At 37.9% G+C, this 12197-nt stretch overlaps 1 protein-coding gene across 25 annotated transcripts in view; it reads left to right on the top strand.

Annotated features, from left to right (window-relative positions):
• The window catches only part of PHLDB2 (pleckstrin homology like domain family B member 2), a 229646-nt gene that overhangs the window by 171294 nt on the left and 46155 nt on the right, over positions 1-12197 (top strand). For all 25 annotated transcript variants that reach the window (XM_074332137.2, XM_088794210.1, XM_074332058.2 and 22 more), the window contains 2 exons: positions 2384-2527; positions 3769-3906. In XM_074332137.2, coding sequence (XP_074188238.2) covers positions 2384-2527; positions 3769-3906 — 282 coding nt within the window. The remainder of the gene's footprint in view (positions 1-2383; positions 2528-3768; positions 3907-12197) is intronic.

Below are 12197 nucleotides of genomic sequence, written 5' to 3'. Positions count from 1 at the left end.
ATGTTTTCTCCTTGTAATGAGAACTTTTTCACTCTTCTTTTTTTGAGTAACCATTTTGTGTATAGTGCAAAGCCCTCACACTTGCAACCTCTTCTGGTTACAAGAGGTTTCTAAGAAAAAAATCTACAAAAAAATGGAGCAGATGGAAAGTGTCTTATCCCTATTCTCTCTCTGCCCTTTCTCTGTGTGGATCAAGTTACCTCAAAGATGGCAGATTTAGGGATGCACGTATGTGCATAATGGACTTATTAAAACATGTCACTCTCAGTGGAATCCTAATTATTACAATAAAAATATATCAGATAGAGTAAAATTAAAGCTTTCTTTGTCACCATAAAACTAAACCTATTTAGTAGCCACCACAACCTTGGCTTTCTATTGTTGTTGTTTTTTTTATTTGGACCTAAATGAAGTTACAATAGCTTCACCCCATTCTATCACAAATCAGAATTTGAAGAATTTAGCTTTTTATAAATAACAGTAAAGGAAAAAACAGCAGTCGTTTCTTAGATAGCGTTAACTGCTATTAACAACCTCACAACTTGTCTGTTGTTAAATGTAACTATTGTGATAGATTTTCTCGAGCTCTAAGCTTCAGTTTTTGTTTTCTTTTAATGCTTTGCTTCCACCAGTGAGAGAGATATTTTTATACCATGTTGGAAGTTGAAACCTAATATGAAACATTGACCCAACAGGATACCAGCCCTCTTGAGGCTTTCCTGCTAGGATTACTCGTCAGTGATTTTGGAATGCCATTCAATGTTACAGGCATTCCTCAGGCCCAAAACCAGGCATCTAAGTGATAGGACAATGAGAGTCATTGTCTGGGATGAAATGGTCAGCAGTTGTTTTATTAGTCGATAAGATACAGTTTTTAGGTGACAAAAATCTAACTGTCAAAGCTTGGAAGCCCTGCATACCTTTGTTCTAATCAACCTGAGATACTTCTCACTCATTTAATCTCCTTAAGGAGCAGCAAAGTAGGGTAAGGAATAAAGAATATGACATGATACCTATCTCTTTAACATTATTTTCAGTGTTATTAAATACAGTAAATGAACTTAGTGAGATACACTAAATTTTAATGTGTTTTTTGGTTAATTTTGAATATTCTTTTTAGTGATTAGTAAATAATCTTCAATAATTTATACAATAATCTTACAATAATTTACTTAATTCTAGCCTGCTGTTTTCAGTTTCCATTTGTGAAATTGTATAATTATTGACCTAATGATGCAAAGAAATTACGTCTTTTTCAAAGAGAGATAAAACTTAAATATACTGGCATCCCTTGACATACAGAAAGATAGGTCTCTGCCTCGTGATATACAATATAATTAACCTGAAATTCTTGAATGAAGAGACTGTTTTCAATTCACTATAGTCTCTTCTTAAAATCATGGGTGGTCACATTTTGGCTGTATATGATCAGTATTCCTTTCTTCCCTGAGCATTTGTCATAACTCTTTTCAGGGGCGTAAGTATGCCCTCTCTCCATTTCTTTCTTGACTTTCTTATTTCTTGCCAAGGAACTAATTTTTTCCATAAAATTTATGAATGGTGGCCAAGGTCCTATTTCAATATGTCAAAGAAGGCCATTGGCCCAGTTAGTGTCTTAAACATTATATATAATAGAAAGAAGGTCCTCTATAGTATAAAGATATTAAGTAGTGCGCTAACACAAAAAGTGAAATATGAATTAACTTAATATTAAGTGTGTAGTTTTAAAATATTTGTGGGGGGCGGGGATGTGGTCACCAATGTAATTAAGCCTGTTTTGTTCTGGTTATTAATTTTGTGGAACATTTCAGTGAAATTTGGCCAAGTGTGATGTGCCTTGCTTTTCCCCCACCTTGTGTTGAAAATGAAATACGCATGAAAGCTCATTTGCAGATAACCGTAGCAGTGGACCCCAGTGTGCGGCTACAGGTTTCAGAGGCTGTTGTAGAGGTACTCACCTGGGGATGGGAAAGATACAGAGCTTGTAGTGACAATAAAGCAGCATGCCCAAGAGATTCCTGAGGAAGATGGCCAAGTCTTTTCTAGATTCTAGTTCTCTGCTGTGCTGAGCTGTCTCTATAACCTTAGAGAAGTCACTACAGTTTATATGGGCAATAGCTTCCTCATCTGTATAACCTCTTAGTTATTTCAGCTTTTAAACGACGTGAATTTATGAATTTCAGCTGCTTTCTATGAGCTAACCTAAGAACCTAACTGCTGAGTATCTGTGGGAAAATGCGAGTTCCAAATAAACCATCATAGGGATGCTTTTAGAATCCAAATAGGCACAGGGACTAAAACATTAGACCTGTGGCTGGTGTACAAATTGGGAAATTCTGGAATTAAAGTGTGAATAGCTCTTTTCTCTGTCGATTGATCACAGACCCCAGAGGGCGTAAGTGAAGAACAAAGGATTCAGGAGTTGGCTGCCATGGAAGAGACTCGGATAACAATTCTGAACAACCTTGAGGAACTTGAACAAAAAATCAAAGATATAAATGATCAGATGGATGAATCTTCCAGAGAGGTATATACCACAAGTTCATTTTTCACCTTCTCTCTTTTTTCTTTCTTTCCTTTAGTTTAAAAATACTGCCTCCCATTAGGGTACAGGCACTGAAAACAGTACGTAGAAGTCAATATGAGCAAACATTGTTTCCAATGGGTACATGTGGGGGGTAAAAATGCCTTTTTTTACATTTCTTTTTTTCCTTCTTTTTAAAATAAGAATAAATAAACATATTAAGCCATTTTTAATGTATGGATAATTGACTTTGTCTTAACTAGTACATCAGGTCTCGGATAATGTCATTTCATTCTAACATTGATGAGATACCATAGGAACTTAACTCTTGTTTATACGAGTATGAACTAGCCTATGGTAAAATTGGTTTCGTTATACGTTGTTTCACTGCAGTTCCAAGAACCTATCGACGACGTTAGTGAGGACTTACTGTATATGCTTTCTGACTTGTTACAAGATCTGTTAGCTGAGGTACCATGAATTTGGTGTTCAAGTTCAAATCCAACAAACATTTTCTGAGCATGCTCTCTGTGAGTTGGATAACATGTTGGTACTAGAGGGGAATTTACTTGTCAATCAAACATAGACCTAGCTTTCTAGAAGTTTGCAAACCAAGGAGACAGACACAGATGATAACTCTAGTTATAGAATTATAACTGTAACTGAAAAGAGGGTTCATTTTTATATTACCTTCATGGAGTGAGAAAGACCAGATAATTCTGGGTAGGTGGGATCTGTGTGTCTATACTCACAGATGATTCAGATAGTCCCATAAGTGGAAAGGGACTGCTCACCTGTCAGTTTATGCGCAAACCCTGGAAACCCCTCCAGCTGGCATTGCTAGGAATGCAGTACTTGCATGCTGGGCTGAGGGTAATTTTCATTTCCCATACTCTAGGCACAAACAAAGACTTGGCTGCTACCAAGATGGTTCATGCTTGAGCCTGAATCTAGCAAATAGGCAAAATATCCTGGAAAAGTTAAGCAGAAAAGGGGTTAGCATAAAAAAAAAAAAAAAAAAAAATCAAATAATAAGATACCTAGTTTTCTCAGCAAATATATTTTGTTTTCTCCAGCTTTCTGAGTCTTCCATGGGCTCTCTGGAATATTCTATGGGCCCCACAATCTGGTTGATACAGTAGTACTTTTTGCAATTTGTAGCTGTTAAAAATACACCTCCTAAGTACACAGCTGAGAATTTCCCTGAAAGTGAAACACCGCTGAGCTTTGTTTTGTGTCCTCAGTTGGATATGGAATGTGCTCTTTTGGATGGAGAGCAGAAATCTGAAACAACTGAACTTATGAAAGAGAAGGAGATTTTGGATCATCTAAACCGGAAGATAGCAGAACTGGAAAAGAACATTGTTGGTGAAAAGACCAAGGTAAAAGAAAATTCTATCTGAATGCAATTTTTATGGGCAAAATAGTAGTCCTATTTGATTGAATCTAAATGTGTGCATTACCATGGTTTTGGATTTGTGTGTCCTATTCCCGGAGACACTAGAGAAGCATGTGAAGATGAGGTAAGTTGTCACCAGGTGAGAACTGTCAGGTACTGAGCAGCTGATGCTGGGAATGTAGAGCCTGTATAATTTCAAGCTGCTATTCATGGCAGCTTTTCTTTCTTGAGATGAGTGAATTGCTTTTTTTCCATCAGCCTTTCTGCTCTTCTGATTCCACTGTGTTTTTTCAAAGAGTTATTTTAGTATACTGAACTTCTTTACCACCATTGGTTCCTTGTAGGGGTGGCTTAAGCATATTCAAATATGGTTGCCTCGTTTCTTTTCATTTTTCTGTTTATTAAAAAGATGAATGGGAAGCATTCATCTCACCTGTCTTGCCTTGCCATGGTTTTCAATGCAAGTGCACTGCTCTTTGGAAAATGCATTGCAGTGTTCGGGGCTCCTCACACACTGCCAAGTGAAAAGTGTCTATGAAACTCTTTTGAGTTGAGACTTGGAAAAGGTCTTGCTTATACGTTTCAGGCCGCAATCTGAATGTTAGCTGATATCTACTAGAGAAAGTATGAAAAATTACTTGCAAAAATTACTTGCCAAATTACTTAGAATCCAGGGTGATATGAGAGTTGTGTTTTTTGTTTGTCTGTTTATTTTCTCTGGAAAATATTTTACTTAAACTCCTCTCACATTCTGGGTTAATTACAGTTGAACTAAGTCTAAACTAAAAAATAAAGTTGGGGAAAGAGAATGCAAAATAAGCTTTAACACGTTTTTTCTTGCTCACCATGTTTTCTACAAAGCTGAGAGGAAAAAAAATTGCAGTTTGAGTAAGTTCTAGTGGTAACAAATGGAAAGGATTTCTGCTGGATGTGGCTTCCTTTTTATAGGCTCTGCTTTGTTTGAGACCTATAGATAAGGGCATTTGATCTTGGTGCCAGAGAATGCGCTCAAAAAGATATTGTCAGAAATTGAAGGCAGATGAAAAGCTACACATCAATTTCTTGGTTGTCTGCTTGTCAAGATTAAACTGCACAGGTTTTTCATATTAAATTTTATATATGTTCCTTCTAGCCCCAGACTTTGAAATAGTAAAGAACCCATTTGGATAATAGGTACATTTTTCTTTAAAAACTCAAAAGCAAGTCAAAGGGTTGATTGTCTAGTTCTGCTATATGGGAGGATTATGCATTTCAAAGATTCTGCACTGAGACAGCAAGCATCTTTCATTGGAGGCATCCAAAGTCTTTGTTTCGGGACTTATTAGTATTTCACTGTTTATGTCATTCCGGGAAACTTGTGAGAAATAGGAATGGAGTATCGTGTTTCAGTGAACCTTTCTGCTTTCCCCATGAATGTAGTTATGTATCTTTGTGTAGCCCACACATGATATGGCCTACAAATTCTATTTGTCTATTTGTCATTAACATCAGATTCTACACACAAGTGAAGCAAGTCAAGTCAGTGCTAAATCTCACTTCCCAGGGAAAGTTGTGTCATGTTCTCCAGACCTTGGATAGAGGAGGGACTCCAGGAACATGGCAGAAACAAGCAAGGAGGTCACCTCCATTCTTCCTATTATTGTTTTGGTGCCTTGATAGAGGCTGTGCATAGGGGAGAGTGGAAGCCTGAAATATAGGATCAGTTCATGCAGCTGTTAGAGGATTAGTTGGTCTTGGAAGGTGGGATTATTGTCTGTCATCACATCGTGTGAAAAATGGCAGAAACTAGCTTTGGGTGGGGAAGTCCAGAGGAGGCTGACGGAAGTAGAAAACGACTGGGCTAGATGATGTTACTCCATATTCTTGACAACCAAACTCAAATAGAGACTCAGTCCTGCTTGGCAGCATTACTATGTTTCTCAAATGAACTTATTTTACCATTTTATTCAAACCTTTGGTCCCCTTTCCTCCCACTGGCTCTGAGATGATAGCACCACCTACTTCACGGACAAATTAGGAACATTCCATCTCTTCACAGCAAAGGAAGATTCTCTCTTCCCCTCAAAGACCAGGTCCTTTGGATGTGCTCTGGGCCTCATGCCTTCCCACCATCTCAAGGTCTTCAGTCCTCCTGTATTGCTCTCCCCGTAACTTCTTCCTCTTTACTGGACTCTTATTGTCAGCATGCCAACATTATTATTTTTTAAAATTATTATGTAATAATAAATTGTCTTCCACCTGCTACCTTATTTCGCTTCTTTTCAGCATAGCCAAACATTTCAAACAGCTTTCTTAGTACACTGTGTGTCTTCTTCCTCAGTTCCCCATTAACCGCTCCTCCTGTTCCATTTGCCTTGGGCTCTCACGACTCCACCAGATTTGCTCTTGTTAAGATGACGGAAGACAGACCTAGGTGCTGCCCAACCCACGGGGTGTTTTTCAGTCCTCTTGTGATCAGACTCCTGAGAAGCGTTCAAGACGGGGGCAACTCTTTCTCTTGGCACTTCCTGCCTCACCACCCCTTTGTCCCCCTGTACCACACTCTCCTGGTTTTCCTTCTCTTCTCTTACTTATCTCTCTGGTTTTCCCATCTCAATTCCCTTTACTTGTTCCTCTGTCTTTATTGAACCAATTGTTAAGAGTATGCGACTCTGATCTGAACCCTCTTCTCTTATATCCTTATATTCTTTTTTACCTCTGGCTTCCAATAACCTGTATGTGCTGGTGACAGTCAAATGTGTGTCTTTAGCTCACGGCCCCTTTCTGAACTTCTGACTCATATCCTGTGGCCTACCTGACATCTCCACTCAGATATTTCACAAGTATTGCCCACTGAATATCCTGTAGCTGAACTCTGATCTTCTCCTCCCCCTGGCCTTACACACATTCTGCCCCTCCATCCAATCCTATTCTTCCTCCAGTTTTCCCAGTCTAGAAAATAGCATCTCTGTCCATGCAGGTGTCCAGACAGAAACCTGGAAGTAGATCTTGCCACTTCTTTCTCCATCACTCCCACATCCAGTCAATTATGAAAATATTTCTCAGTTACTTCAACTTTGCTGCATCTCCATTAATGCATTCTCTTCTGAGTCATCAAAATCTGTTCTTTAGTCCCATTTTCATTTGATTCCTTTAAGTCCATTCTCTTCTCAGAAACTGGAGTGATTTTCAATAAAATACGAATTTTTTCTGGTTTGTGTTCCACTATATTTTATATAAATCTAAATTCCTTATCTGTCAAGTGCCTTTCTGTCACCACTCTCCCCACTCTTCATACCATTATCAACATCATCTCCCCACCCTCACAAAAGGTCCCTGGCAGAACCCTTGTTTGCCCTGCCTGGAATTCCCTTCCCCATCCATATTCCATGCCTTATTCGTTCTCTTTCAGGGCTTAGATTCAGTGTTAGTTTTCCAGAAAAGCCCTTTATGTTTCAGATTATGTTCTCTTTGTTGTTCTTTTAGTCCTTTTACAAATCACACTTTATAATTTACATTTGTTTTGGCTTGTTAGATACTCATTTCCCTCTCTAGCCTGTGAAACAGAAAAAAGCAATGTTATCCACTGTTTACCCAGTTCATAGTAGGTGCCAGAACACCACCCAATATTCCTTGGGAATATTGTCCTTGGATCTCTTGCTAACGATGGGTCTAGGTTGGGCCTTAACAGCAACACTGAGCCAAACACCTGCCCAAGAGCTACTTGAGGCCAAGTTTCGGGACAGCTGGGATGGTCGTCCAAGTGCACATGCCAGTGGGCTTGTAATCACACTGCCAGTCGAGCCAGAGCGTAAGACAGAAGGAGGAAGTGGCCTTTGCCCTTTTGGATCTCATTTCCTTTTCCATACACCTGTTGCGGCTGTCAGATATAAACTGTGGAATGAGAAAACCAAAACCTGAAAAATATCCCTGTTGGGCAAGCTCCGATTTAGATGTCGATAGCACATCCTGTCAGCCTGACTCTAGTTTTGGAGGTAAGACCTGGAGACATAGGAAGCAAGTTTAGTAACACGTCAGAGTTCAAATCCTGGTGTGAAATTATCAATGTCACTTCCTTGGCTCTCTAGGCCAGTCTTTGGTGTTATTTCCTTTAGCTGATTTGGGAACTGTCATTCTATTTGACATATTTAGTATGAATTAATATGTATTATAGATGATTATGTATTATATGTTAGTATGTAAAATATAAACTATAGACATATTTATATATATATATAAAATATGACAATGTATTCAATTTTATATTTATTGAACACTATTGCAGCGGCATCGTGAGCTGACCTTTCACTGCCTTTATGGGTGGGTACCACTGTCAAGAACACCGTCAGCTTGTTTCCATGTGGCTCTGAGCTAAATACCACCTGCCTGTGGTGTCCTCCGACAGTAGTCACATCACAGATAGAGTCTCTAGTAACATGGATAAACCCTGAACAAATATAAGTGTCTGACTCAAACATCAACCCAGAAAGGATGTTGATTTGCTGAAGCAGTAAACAAAGACACCATCATGTTTTCGTGGAGCGAGCGACAGGAGAGAGGGTTGTTAACCTCTGCTGTAGTAAACTGGTTTAGTTTGATGGGCTTGGTGACTGAGCGTGGGGAAGCCACAGAACCATGAAGCTCAGTTGAGGCAATTGCTGAGAAGATATATGCGTTTGTTTGTGTAGATTTTCCTCCTATCTTTGTCTATTTCTGAGTATATTAAGAATTCAAAACTAAAAATAGTTGTTCAATTTTCTCTTTTGGAATTATCTTAGCATCCAAAGATCAAAAGTCAACTGTACTGAATTTAAGTAAAATGGTTAAGAAAAAGGCTCTGCTTCCGTAGTCTTGTTGAAGAATCTTTCCATCTACCCACATGATAATCATAAAGCTCAAACCAGCCTTTTGTTTAAGGATCTGTCCTCACACAGACAGATGAGGATACTTTTTTAGCCATCCTGAGCGAAACACACTTAAAGGTGTGAACCGAAGCTAAATTCTTCTACGCCATACAACATATTACTGCATAAAATCTTAAATTATTTGACTCATTTTTCTACAATAAGCATATATCATTGCATTTTAAATAGTTAAGTTTTATTTCCCATTACTGTCTTGCCAAAATACCTGTTACTTCCCTCCCCATTCTTCCTTCAGAGTCAGGGGAAGACTGAGAGCCAGCCCAGAATTCCTCAGCAAAGTGTTAATGCCTCTTGAGTGCTGAGCATTTGCCAAGTCACAGTCAGTGTTCAGAGGAACCCAGCCCTTCCCGTGCCTCTTACATTTCAAAGTTAACTCCCTGGTTAAAGGAAGTGGAAATATATCATGAGATATGGGGATTAAATCAACTGGATTCCAGATTAGGGTTATTTTTTCTTGTGGTTGTTTGATTACATAAACCTTTAGTGTTATGATTTTTCAACATTTTCTACACTAAACATCCATTAATTGTGTAATTAAATTTTCAAAGCCAAAGGGGAAAAAAAATCTTGAGAAAGCCATATAAGGATGTGTCTCCTTAGAGGCAGGCAGAGGATGGGTTCTCAACAATCACCATTTGTTGACACAGATCCATGCCTTCCCTCTGTAGTTCCAAAATCTAAAAAGTTTTGTAGAGAAAAAAAGTCCTTTTGTAAGGTTGGCACCAAAATTTAGTGGGTTGCAAAACCTGACTTTGACTAATATTCACATACTTGGTGTGAATATTCCTAAGTAGCAGAAGCAATAATGTGCTTAAGTAAGGGGCACTGCCCCAGACCTCACTGGAAATGCCATGTGATGTATGCTGTCTGAACTGCATTACCTCTCTAAAATGCAGAAATTTTCTGGAATCTGGAACACATTTGGCCTTACGAATTTCACATAAGTGATTTGTGGCCTAAAACAATTGCCTAATCTAGGGACCTAGGAGGATGCCCACCTTGCAAACAACACCACAGCCTTTAGGAAATAGAAGGAAAGAGATACTCAGGGTGTACCGAGAGGATTTTGGATCACCCGCCCTTAAAAATGATGGCTTAGGGATGAATTTTAACACATCATTGTATGTATTCAAAACCTGACCCAGTATTTCATGCGGCATGGCAGTATATGCAACATATTATGTGCTGGATTCTGTGCTAAGTAGTTTGGAAGTTACAAAGATGGATCTTAATTTTTAAGAAAATCTTATCAAGCTGATAGGGTTGCCACATTTAGCCGTGTGTGTGTGTGTGTGTGTGTGTGTGTGTGTGTGTGTGTGTGTGTCTGTGTCCGTGTCTCTGTGTCTGTGTTTCTGTGTGTGTACAGGATGCTCAATTAAATTTGAATTTCAGATAAACAGAGTAATTTTTTGGTGTTATTATGTTTCGTGCATTATTTGGGAGAGATTTACATTAAAAGGTAATTTGTTTTTCATCTGAAATTCAAATTTAACTGGGTATTCTCTACTTTATCTAGTAGCCATACAAGCTAATAAAGTGAGCATTTTTTCAGGGTAACCTTGAACCATCTGTTTCACAAGTATTGCACACTTAGATGTGATAAAATGATTTTACCATTGCTATTCAAGAATTTTCTGTATAGCATTGGAATTCAAATAGAGCCAACAAGTTAAATTTCAGTTCCTTCCTTCAAGAATACAACGTAAGGGGCATCCCAGTTTCGGGTACCCCCTCTTGTAAGAGAGCTGTACTTTCACTTTAATAAAATCTTTGCTGCTTTTAAAAAATAAAAGAATACAACTTAAAAGAGAGGAAACTTATGTTACTGTCTTCCAACCATAGGTCTAGCAAAATGAGTGATCCTATAACAAGTCTTGGATTATTACATTCATTCAAGATTATTTGCTTTACTAACAATTGTCACCCCAATAAATTAAAAAATATATATATCCGATATAGAAGTTTCCAGGAAAAAAAAAAGATTATTTGCCACTCTTGTGTACAAATTAAAATTATTTAAGGTAAACTTATAACCATTCCTGACCATTTGTTTGTTAGAAGAGAATCATTTTGCTTCTGAATTTGAATTGCATCATTTCTCTCCAAATATATATTGCATATTGGAATCTCTCACAGTTCATTTTTCATTTAGTTTACTTGAGGCATTTAATCTGAATGTAAGAATTTGGGACAGAACAACTGGAATGATACTTGTAAGAGAAGCTTTTTATATTATGAAGTAAAGGTGCTAAGACCAAATGTTTTAAGAACAATTTTTGGTGGATCCTGTATTAGAATCCTGTGTCTTCATTAGAAAAATCAAATTGTAGTTAATTGTTTTTGCTTCTCACATCATCCTGGGTGGCTAAGTCGGTGGTTCTCAACGTGGCTGCATACGAGAAAAGCTAGCGATTTTTAATGCTAGGCTTTCTGACTAGGCGAGGCCTGAGAAATAGTGTATTTAAAAGCTCTTCCAAGTTTTTCTAATGTACAGTCAGGGCTAAGAACCACAAAGCTAAATAGCCTGTATTTTATGAGGACAGTAATCAAGTTCCCTCTTTTCTCTACTTCTAGTCCCCTTATAAATATTTATTGAGTGAGTGAATGAACTCACTATGGAAGCAAATATACAACCGGTTTTATACTATGCTGACTTCTACTTTCATTTACCCATGAATAATTTACCTTCGGCTATATATACACTTTAGGAACATCAGTCTTAAAGATACAAAATAGGCAGAACCTGGCAATGAATTTGTGATCTAACTGGATTTTGCCAGTACATCAAGAGAGAACAAGTCCATGCCAGAACAGTGCTGATGGAAGCAGCCAGGTCTCTAGGGAAGTCTCATTCTGCATGTTCTTGGTTTTATAAATGTCCCCTTGTACATTGCATTTCCCTAGAATGTTCCAATTCCTTGAAATCTTATTTTTTCAACAAAGTTAAATTTGTTAAAATATTAAAGCTTCATTTTAATTCATTTGTTTCCTGAAAATAGACTTATGAATCTTAAAAAAAAGTTATACTCTTTCCCAGTGTGGTGTTTGGAAAAGATCATTGTGCCTATAGTAGTTAGAATAGGTGAAGTGACCAATTTAAATCTGGGGGAAGAGAGTAACACTCAGTTTTAATATTTTACATGTGAAAAGCAAGAAACCCTGAACCCAACAGCACCATCTAATTGGTTCATCTATTTTCTAATACTTTCAGCTCTAATTAACTGCTTGCCCAGAGCTAATTTTCCTTTGAAAACTTCCTGGGTGATAAATAGAAGAGAGGAATATTAATTTCTTTCTGGCTCAGAGTTGGTCTACTTCTGGCTCCTGCAGGAGTGATATCACCTCTCTGGTCGTTTGTGATTTATAGCCG

The sequence above is a fragment of the Rhinolophus sinicus genome, chromosome 17 (assembly GCF_057876585.1).
Source record: "Rhinolophus sinicus isolate RSI-liver-muscle chromosome 17, RSI-T2T, whole genome shotgun sequence".
NCBI classification, from domain to species: domain Eukaryota; kingdom Metazoa; phylum Chordata; class Mammalia; order Chiroptera; family Rhinolophidae; genus Rhinolophus; species Rhinolophus sinicus.
The sequence above is the reverse complement of the archived record's forward strand: the minus strand, read 5'-3'. Positions and strand labels throughout refer to the sequence as shown.